This window comes from Lupinus angustifolius, unplaced genomic scaffold (assembly GCF_001865875.1).
Source record: "Lupinus angustifolius cultivar Tanjil unplaced genomic scaffold, LupAngTanjil_v1.0 Scaffold_441, whole genome shotgun sequence".
NCBI classification, from domain to species: Eukaryota; Viridiplantae; Streptophyta; class Magnoliopsida; order Fabales; family Fabaceae; genus Lupinus; species Lupinus angustifolius.
Genome location: NW_017727838.1, coordinates 220208 through 231592, shown reverse-complemented (window position 1 = coordinate 231592; position 11385 = coordinate 220208). Strand labels below are relative to the sequence as shown.

The 11385-nt window shown below is 31.9% G+C and overlaps 2 protein-coding genes across 2 annotated transcripts; both read right to left on the bottom strand.

The window, feature by feature from the left end:
• Positions 1-1151: 1151 nt before the first annotated feature.
• On the bottom strand, positions 1152-1604 carry LOC109341360 (agamous-like MADS-box protein AGL62). Its single transcript, XM_019579264.1, has one exon. It carries the CDS (start codon positions 1602-1604, stop codon positions 1152-1154), a length of 453 nt encoding a protein of 150 aa, XP_019434809.1.
• Positions 1605-8136: 6532 nt separating this feature from the next.
• On the bottom strand, positions 8137-9003 carry LOC109341359 (agamous-like MADS-box protein AGL23). The gene is made up of 2 exons (XM_019579263.1): positions 8552-9003; positions 8137-8452 (listed from the first exon to the last, which is right to left on the bottom strand). The coding sequence occupies exons 1-2, from the start codon at positions 9001-9003 to the stop codon at positions 8137-8139; spliced, it is 768 nt and encodes a 255-aa protein (XP_019434808.1).
• Between the last annotated feature and the right edge of the window lie 2382 nt (positions 9004-11385).

Here is an 11385-nt window from a genome sequence, read left to right as displayed (position 1 = left end):
TAACATCCTTTCATCTTCCTCAGTCATTCACTGTTACCGTAAAATCCCTTCATCTTCATCATCAGATAACATGAGCCTGTGACAAAGATTGAAAGAAGTATCTCTCTTCATGTTATATATAGTGGGTCCATTTTATATTTTTTATTGATTAATTAAAATTAAATGGTTTTATTTTTCTTTAATGAATAAGATGAATGGATGATATTCCATGTGTTCGAGAAGACTTCCTATATCTAAGTGTGAAGTTACACATTAGATTTAATAAGATGAATGAGAGAATTTATAAGTGACAAATTAATGTCATTGGAACTACTTCAGTTTTGGTTCAAGATAAGATGTCTTACTTGGGAATGAGATTCTTTGTCCCTTAAACTTTATGTATTTCTATCCCGCATCAATTAGTGTTTGTCAACAACTAAAAAAATAACATTATATTTTAATATTATTTTACAAAAATAATATATTTAATCCACATTTCTAGATATAAGTGGGCATGACAGGGTTAAGAACACCAAGTTGAGACAGATGATCTTCAATCCCTTACTTGCGGTTTTGTACTCTTTCAATGTCCTAATAACAATGAAAATCCGAATAGTTGAACGTAGTCCTTTCCGCAAATCAACCCAAAATTTTAATGAATTCTACTTAAATGAAATGAAACAAGAAACTTCATCATCATCGTCTCTGTTTATTTTTTTCAATTAATAATTTCGAAGGTCAACTCAACCATAATTTTTACTTATGATTCTACACGACTCTTTCATATATCTAAATAAATAAATTCAAATTGGTAATATAATTTATAATTTCAAAGCCCTAAATACGTTATCATAATTTGCAGTATTCAAAGAGATCAAGAAATATAAATAAGAAATATGCCCATTATTTAATAATACTTGCAAAACAGCAGAACAATGCAAATTATGGCTGACATGCCATAAGATCACAAGACAAACTACAAAATGAAAAAACAAACTCTTACTAGTCATAAGTCCCAAGTATGAAACCGGTAAAGATGGAACTAGAAATAGTAATAAAAAATTGGAAACAAAAATAGGGCATATTTTAGGATGGATTTGGATAAAGTGGATCAAAAGAATCCGCCTGCAGGTCCATATCCTCCAATGTTATTATTATTATTGAAGGTAGGGTTATTCTGAAGCATATGTGTTGGTGGTGATGGTGGTGGTGGATACACCGGAAACTGCTGAGGTGGTGGCTGCAAAGGGTTGTTTGAAGAAGATGGGCCACCAGTAAAAAAAATGAGGAGGTGGAATAGTAGCAACAGCATCAGCATCAACATCAGCAACATCAACATCAGCAATATTCTGCCTTTCAACAACACCAAGCACATTCTTCTTCAGATTCTTAAGAGCCAACTTGAATTGATCAAGTTGGTCTCCATTCATCTCCTCAATAGGAGCAGCCCACCAGACATGTTCTTGTGCCTCTTTCCTTTGCTTAGTCAGCTCTTCACTATATTTCTTCTCACTCTTAAGAGCTTCATTGATATTACTAATCTTTTCATTTATCTCCTGAACATTAGCATTTCGGCGAGCCTCTATAAAATGCATGTTCTCCAAGTTTTGAGGTTGGTCCCTCATGAGATAGCGGCCAATGACAGCATCAACACTAGGTTCAGCAAAGGAGAAAAGCTTGTTTGCAGGAGAGAAGATAATGAGTGCAACTTGTGCATCACAAAGAGTTCAAAGCTCATTGGCTTTTTTGAAAAGCTCATTTGTAACACCGTCAATTTTCTGTGTCTGTTTTATTAATTATTAACTTTAAAAAACGATTAAGTTTAGAAATTAATCGATATTGAATTAGATTAAACTTTAGTTGAGTGTTAGTCTTGTTTTATGATTTCCTATTTTGAGGTAAATGTTTGTAATTTTCTGTGACGGAAAGGTTTTGAGCTGCTGTCGGGCCCAAATTCGCCCGAAATCGGCCCAATAACGTTTTTTTGAGTTCCCTAACTCGGAATCGAATTCCGATTGTGCCATTGGCTTTGAAATATTATTTCAAGTCAAGATAGACATCAAGTTTGTCCAGAACGCATTTCTAAATATTTTTCACTATGAATTCCGTGTTTCGAAGTTCTAACCGTAGACCGAAGTCGGGAGATTTTTAATATCCGACCGAGTATTCGACAATAATAATTGAGCATGGTTTATTCACGAATATTTCGCTTTACCCACTCCAATATCAGATTTCTTTTCTTTAAAAGAGTCAAACCTAGCTTAGAAGAAACCCTTGGCATTTTTTCAATCTCGTTCTTCACTTTGCATTTTCTATAGAACTCTTAAGGTAGCTCTTCTTAGTTCTTCATTTTCTTCTTCATTTTGATTCTTCATCTTCTTAAGATCTAACCATTAGATGTTTATGAAATTTTAATATGATGTTTATATGTATGTTATGAACATTTTCAACCGTTGAAATTTTCAAAAAATATTCCTAACTCTTGTTATGTTCAAAACTCTAAATAGATACTTTCTTGAGCTTAGAAAGTTATTTTGAAACCATGAACTCTTTGTGTTCATGGGGCTGTTTTTAAGGTTTAAAAAGTTGTATTTTTATTGATTTGAGTTAAAGGTGATGATATTTACATCAAAGGAACCTTTGAGGAGTTTTCTAACCATGCAAAGTTTGGATTATTTTCACTTGTTTTTGGCTTGAAAAACCAAGGCCTTGGACAATTTAGAATAGTATATTTTTAATGATGAGGTTTGGTTGTGTTTCAAAGGGGATGATTTTGTTATCAAAGGAACCTTTAAAGTGTTTAATGATAAGTTGAAAGTTCAAAACTTTCCTTAGAATTAGGTCTAAATCATGACCTATATATGTGTGTAGGAAAAGTTTAGTTTCTAACGTTGAAATCCAAAATGTTTGTGGATGAGTTGTTTTGAAAAAGTGTAGCTTAGGAAATTTTGAGTTAAAAGGTTGTTTAAGTATGAGATCAACACTAACAAGAATGTGTTGAAATGACCATGAAAACCTATTATGCAAAATATGGAATCTACTTAAGATGACTTACTTTAAAGTGGTAAGATCAACTTGGGAGATGTGGATTTAAAAAGTGTAGACTTGGATTAAGAAACTTACCTTAAAATGGTGAAGTATGGCCTACAAAGTATCCATGAAAATATAAATCTATGAGGTGATAAAAGTGTAAACTTTATTAAAAACTTATCTTGGAAAACGTTGGAAATCATGAACAAGACTTTCGATGATAAATGATGGTTCAAAAATATGAATCTTGGACCGGATGGATGAAAGTCGTTGAGTTCATAAATGGATTAAAGTATTAAACCATGTTTTTACTTTAGGGTTGTCATTTAAAATTGATTCACAAATCACTAAATTGTTTTTATGTGTTTAGTTTTGAAGCTTTCGAAGTTGGACGATCAACCCACTCACTCGTAAAAAAAAGCAAGCATGCGACAACCTAAGGTGAGAGAGAATACATCGTGACATAGTGGTGTCCGAATATGACACCCTAATCTTCTAAACTATCTCAAAAGTTTGGAGTTATATTTGTGTATTAAGAAAACCCATACTTAATCAATAATTTTGCGTGCCTGGATTTTGTATGGAAACTTTCTTAAGTTGTATGATCAGGATAGCTTAAAATATCAAGTATTGTGGTGGATATCCATGGAGCAACACCACTCAAGAAACTAAAATTCATTGGATTGAAAATAGCGGAGAGGAAAATGGTCGTGGTAACTGGACCACCTCACTCGGGCGAGCCAGAATCGCCTGCGCAAGGGAGAAACAGAGAATAATGGTTCCAAATAGCGCTTGGGCGAGCAACCCCTCACCATGGAAAGCCAGCCTCACTTGGGCGAGGGCCAGAAAGCCTGTTTAGGGCGTTTTTGGCGCCCAGGCGACCGTACCTCGTCCGGGCAAGTCCAGTTAGGTATTTTGACCAGTTTTTGGTGGATTTTTAGCTTGAGCGACAGTCCCCTCGCTTGAGTGAGAACCATGCAGGAAGTTGAGTTTCTTTTGATGAGTTGGTCGCTTGAGAGACATTCTCTCGCTTGGGCAAAAGACAAACAATATTTTTTACTGATTGTGATTGTTTGATTGCTTGGCAATAGCCCTAGCTTGGGTGTGAAGTGTATTTACCCTTGGGAAAGACGGTGACTCAGATGATTGAACCAGGTGTCCAAAATCGACAAACTTATACAAGTACCTTTGCTCTTGCGCCTATTTAGGCCAATGTTTCTGACTGTGATGTCATGATTAGGGCGATGCCCAAAAAAAGGATTACATGATACCATGTAGCGAGGTCGTCTGACCGTAAGAGACTTGGCCATGTGACCGTCTAGGGTGATTCAGCGATGGTTCGTAGTTGTAGGGATGATATTCCTCTATTTACGTGTTGTCATAAGATCGGGTCCCACAAGAAGCATTCCTCTATGAGATGGTTTAGGTTGGGCCGATCATATAAAATAATGATTAAAAGATTTAATCGGCTAACATCGGTTAGTGTGAATACTCATTATCAATAATGAAGTAGTGGAGAAAAAATTTACAGGAGACGAATGAGCCCTGAGATGTTGAGAGAGACGACGATGGCGGTGGTTCGCTAGCAAAGTCTTGAGGGTGAGTCTAGGTGAGATGAGTCCCTTGTAATCCTAGATGAGGTATTATGTTAGATCGGACAGTTCTCACAGTGCAACCTAGACGATCTCTGACAACCCCTCTTTACTATCAGGATCAATGAGAGGGATTCCCACAAAGTGTTTGATATGACACCATCCTGAAATGGACTGTTCTTTGGAACAAATCGATCATATATCCTTGTGAGGAATAATTTTGGTGCGTTTAAATCGGCTTGTTATGGGACCGGTACTCTTGGTTATTTTCGAATAGTATATTGGGAGGATATTGGTGAAAGGATAGATGAAACAAACCTAACATTCATACATTGAGATAGTGGATTTTGATCCTCATAATATGAGATTATAACATCATTCATCATTGTGCATTTTTTTATATGTGATGTATATATTGTGTTATTATGTGTGTCTATCTGGATGTAATATTCTGTGTAATTCCACGCCGTCAATGAGTAATATTCATTAGATGTCTTACTTCCTCTTCTTTCTGTTTGTCTTTGGATCACGTTTTATCCAGATGGATCGTTCTGCGAGGATGAGGAGTTACCGCTTCTCTATGTCCCAGGAGGGGGCATGGAGGATTGAAGGAGACCGGTACACCTAAACCAGCCCTTGCAACTTAGATCTGTGTAGGGTACTTTTTGATGTGCTGGATGTCTCAGCCTTTTGTGTAATTTCAGTTTGGGCGAATATTTCTTCCGCCTTGTATTTCGTACAGATATTTTCCGTTATTAAATGAAGTATTATTCAAAGTTATATTGTGTTATTTTTGGTTACCATTAGGTAACAATTTTTTATTTTCCGCAATGTATGTTACTTAAAGTGATGTCGCGAAAAAGAAATGAATATAAAGATGATAAGTTTACATTACATTATTCAAAAAACAAATTAACCATTTTTGGGCATTATATTTATGGAGTAATTTTCGGGGCGTTACACCATTGCGACGTTTGGTGAATGTGACTTGAAGGTTGCTCTCTTTGGTTATCTTTTTCATCTCAATCTTTTGACGACCCATGTTCCTCCTTGAGTTAGAGTTAGACATAGCTCTGTGAAAATGAAAGAGATGAAAGTAGATTAACGATGGAGAAGGGTTGATAGGGTATGAGTGACACATGAAATGGAGTGAAGGGGTTCTCAATTTATAGGCATTTGATGGTGAAGGTTGTAGTCTTACACTTTGTGTTTGGCATTGCAAACTTGAATGACATTCTTTTTGGCTGCATTGAAATAACTTTTGGATTTATAAATTCTTAAAACATATTAACATGGAATAAAATGTAAATCTTTCACCCAAAAACCTTATCTCATCTAATGGAATTTTGACATTTATTTTATGCATTCTTTCATAAAACAGTGCATATAAGTATTTGAATGAGTTGTCCATGACCTATTTAAAAGGCATGTCAATTTATTAAATTGGCAAACACAATTAAGTTTATATTACATCTTATCACCTTTTTGTTTTTTAGACTAAATGCATGCATATACAAAATTGCATTCATGAATTCAATCATATCATTGTTTGAATGAAAAAATAGTTTAATAAGGTGAAAGTAATAAAATACATACTCATATTATAATTAATATGCAATATTTTTATACAGAATAAAACATTCATAGATAATTTTTTAATAATTTTGACGCATGTTTTTATTTAGCGGTATGTTTCATCATTCATAGATTGTGTAGTTTTCTTTGTTCCTATTTCAATCTATATTTGTATAAGTTACCCGCGTATTATACATCATTTCTCACCAAAGTAAGTCCGAATAGGGAATACTTTCGTTGGTCATTATTTGATATTACTAAGAGTATTCCTTCACTTTTTGGGTAAGCAACTAATCAATTTTGGGGTTCATGACTACTCATTCCAACAATTTTGTTCTTAGGAATCGAACACTTGACCTTAAAGATCTAATGTGGCCTTACACCACTAGACCAACGTCTTGTTGATCTTTCCTTGCCCATTTGTCCAAACAAAAATTAGAATTACTAATTGCATTTCTTCTTATTTTATTAACATTTTAATAAGTAATAATTAATTTTTTAAAATAAATGTATTATAGTACTCATTAATGAATAATGTTTGAGAGAATATATAGCAATTAGTGTGTATGTTAATTATCATGGCCAAATTAGTATAATCCTTTAAACATGCAAAATAATGGTGAGTGTAATTGAGCTAAATTGCAGGTGATATTAGTGTAACTACTCTAACAAAAAATAATAAAAATACATTGACTATTATATTATTTAAACTTGGCTATATAATATCACATATTGTATAAAAATCTTATGCGAGACTAGATAAAGTTATTTCACATATTGTATAATAAATGACAATTATAAGTACTTATAAACTCAAAGTCAATCTTAACTTACTTTATTTTATACTCAATATTTTAGTTGTTACTAACAATATATAAGGCTAGAACAAAGAAATCATTTAAACGAAATAGTAGCTCATGATTTCTCATTTTCTTATCGTTATTCGAAACTTTATTGTAGATGATAAAAAATAGAGTAGACAACTCTAGATAAAATAAAAATGAGTATTTTATATTAAAAAAACTGGTAATATTATAAATAGTATAGAAATGATATATTTTATATTAAAATATGATTACTAAGAAGCAATAAAACAATTCATCTTATCTTATTACTCAAATATTTGTTATTTTGTTTGATTAGTATGTTTCAAAAATGTTTAAAATAAGAATTCAATTTTCCTAACTTTTTATTGGAGCATGTGATCGAGTGAGTACCCAAAAGTGGCAAAGGAATAAAAAGCTTGTTGTTTGTTCCAATGAAAGTTGGATTTTAATTTCCCTATTAAGTTATAAGAAATAATCATTGTCATACTTAACAATTTAGTATGTAACAAAACTTATCCCGTCATCATTCCCTTGATGATGAGTGACATACAATATAAAGAAAAACAAAAATTTAGTAAATTGTAAAAAACTTATTTTGATTCGTTTCAAAATGCAACAATATTTTAAAAGAGATATTCTTTAAAAATACAAAAGAGAACAATGAATTCATTATCAAATTATATCCCCAAATTTAAAAATGATCAATTATCCTATATATTGTGTAACAATTAATTAACGGTAAGTTACATTGACACCTATTGGAGTTTAGGTTAATAATATTCGTTGCTCTTTTTTATTTAAATGATTACACTTACTCCTAACAATGATAGTTAATATAATTTATGTATATAAAGTGGAGGTTTTTTGTGTAATAAGGTTTTTCCTAGTAATAAATAGCACACCTCATTTTAGTTCTCGTTATTTGTCATACTGACACATTTAAGTAGTTAGCAAAACATCATTGGGTTGGTATAGAAGCATAAAAAACTTTTGGTAAAGAATATTTGGATTCAGATGGATTTGGATTGAAATGGATCAAAAGAATTCATCTGCAAGTCCATATCCTCCCATATTATTATTATTGAAGGCAGGGTGATTCATCATGCCACCATTGAACAGATTATTTGGCAGCATTATAGACTGGTTCTGAAGCATATGTGGTGGTGGTGGATACATCGGAAACTGCTGAGGTAGTGGTTGTGGCTGTATAAACTACTGAGGTGGTGGTTGGGATGCATAAACTGTTGAGGTGGTGGTTGTGGATTCACAGGAAACTGTTGAGGTGGCGGTGGCGGCTGCACCTGATACTCCTGAGTTGGTGGCTGAGGTGGTGGTGGCAAAGGGTTGTTTGAAGAAGATGCACCACCTGTAAAAAAGTGAGGAGGAGGTGGGATAGCAGTACCAGTAGTAGCAATAACAGCAGTTGCAGCACCCTCAGCAATATTCTGCCTTTCGACAACACCAAGCACATTCTTCTTCAGATTCTCAAGAGCCGACTTCAATTAATGAAGTCCTTCTCCATTCATCTCTTCAATTGGAGCAGCCCACCAGAAACGTTCTTGTGCCTCTTTCCTTTGCTTAGCCAACTCTTCACTGCACTTCTTATCAATCTCAACATCTTCATTGATCCGATTAATCTTATCATTAAGCTCCTGAACATTAGCATTTCTGTGAGCCTCAAGATATTGCATGTTCCCTAGGTTTAGTGATTGGTCCCTCATTTGATAGCGGTCTACGACAACATCAATACTAGGGTCGCCAAATGAGAAAGCCTTGTTTGTAGGAGAAAAGACAACTAGCGCAACTTTTGCATCACAAAGTGTGCAAAGTTCGCTCGCTTTCTTGAATAGCCCAGTGCGACATTTGGAGAATGTGACTTGTAGGTTGCTGTCTTTTGCTATAATTTTCATCTTAATCCTTCTAAGACTACGACCCTTGTTCTTCTTTGGGTTACTAGAGCTAGGGATTGGGTTACTAGAGTTGGGGATTGAGTTAGACATGGTTCAATGAAAATGGATGCTTAGGAAAAGATAGGCTATGAGAGATACAAGAAATGGTAGAGAATGGTTCTCAATTTATACTCTTTTGGGAATGAAGTTTATATTATATCTTATCTTATTAAGTCACCTTTTTGTGTTTTAAACTAAATGCATGTATATAGAAAAAATTCATTAATAATTTAATTCTTATCTTTGTTTGAATGACAGAATAGTTTTATAAGGTTAAATGAATGTAAATATATACTCATATTATTGGTATATATGTAATATTTATACAACGAATATAATATTTTATGTTAGCACTTCAGCATGAAATTCATGTGTTCATCATACATAAATAAAACAATTCGAAATTGGAAAGATTTTTGTGTATTAATGATAAATCAAAGAAAGCATTGCTACATTATATGAATTCCTTTTGTGAATAGACACAACAATTGATGATAATGATTAAAAAAAACAACAAAATAATTTGGTAACAATTAACTTTTTTTAATCAAAATTAGTGATGCACCAAAAAGAGATATGATCATCGAAAGAGAAGTGACCTAATTCTGATTACGAGTTGAATTCGTAATTTTCGCGCGTAAGCTCTTAAGGAATATTTAGGCCCTTATTTTTATCCTCTACTTATTCTACATAATTGTTTTTCCATTCATTAAATTTTGTCGCTAATTTCTATCTACATTTGTACGATCTTATAATATCTTATATTATAATAAGTAATAGGCGTTAGTTTGTATGATCCAATTGGATCCCCAAGGTTAATGGTTTGATTACTGGGAACAATATTTGTTGAGAGTGGCATCTATGATTAGTTCATTACCCAAAAAGTGAGGAGACCCTTAGTAATATAAAATATTATATTGTATTATGAGTTTAAAATCTGTACACCGTAGTATAAAGTTTTTTATGTTGTCAGCACAACATCCATCATTGATTTGTATTACTTTTGTTTAAGGGTCAATGATGATTAACATATGAATAATGGATGATTTACTGACAGTATAAAAAACACTTACACTATCAGAATATAAATATTAAATCCTTATATTATATACACGTCTCCAAAATAAATGAGGATAGTTTGACCCATTTTAAGTTTTTTTATTAGAACAGAGAATACTTCAAAGGATACAGTGTAAGAAATAATTAGAATTAATTTTTTAATATGTAATAAGAAATAATTAAAATTTTAAATAAATGTGTTCTAGCCTTTGTTAATTTATAATGTGTGATACAACGTATGATAAATAGCTTGTATGTCAATTATTAAGTGCAAATAAAAAAAAGACGCAATATTGTTTGCTAATTTATTCACGAAAAAATTCAAGTAATTAGCCATTGATTTTATAAAACAAAAGTGCTCTATCTTAAAAAAAATGTGATCTCACACAACAACGTAATTTTTTTATCTATACTATATATAAAGCCAAAATATCTTATAACTACCTAATATGGTATAATTTCTTATTGCCTATTTTACCCTTCTAATTAACTATTATTACAATGTTTTTATACATAATAAAAAAATATTAATACGAGTTAGACAAAGTTAAATACCTAAATATTATCAATTCATTTTCATATTTCTTTTATCATAAAAAATATTATACGATTCTCTTAAATATTTAATAGTATGAAATAACAATGTGGGTCGGCAGGCACGATGTACCTGTCGACACGCTAGTAGTAATAAGTGGAATTATGTTTTATAGTTAAAACTTAAATTTATTAAGATCAATAAATCTATTATAATTTTTATAAAGCACGATAAATTTAAGAATGCATACACAATACATGGGATATTAGCTGCTAAAGTATAATCAATAGATATTAAGGAGAAGCAAGTGTGAAAAATAAAAGAAGAAATTGTGATTTCGATATAGTTTATAAATATTTAGAATATATCACAATTTAGAAATAATGTTTTTGTTTAGACGAAAGGATAAAGTTAATCTACTTAAATCTTTATAATATTCTAAACGTAAGATATACAACTTTCAATTATTGTTATACAGAATAAATATTAAAATATGTAGATTATTATATTGTTTTAACTTTTCTTTAGACTTGTGTGGAATATATCACCACTTCTTCTGCATACCCATTAACTCTTATCATCAAAATCTCATTTTAATCTACTGTTAAAATAATAGATATAAAGGAATTCTCCTAAAATATAGGGAAAAATCTATAAAAAGCTATTAAATTTTATGTTTCTTTTGTATTTTGATGACGATTTTCTTCGAATATCAACATTGACTTATTTACATTGTTGTACTGTTATTCTTATAATTCTGATTGCAACGATTTCCTTATTTTCTTCAAGTAATTTAATAAAATATTTATATAAACCAATTTCACGAACTTGTAAAATTT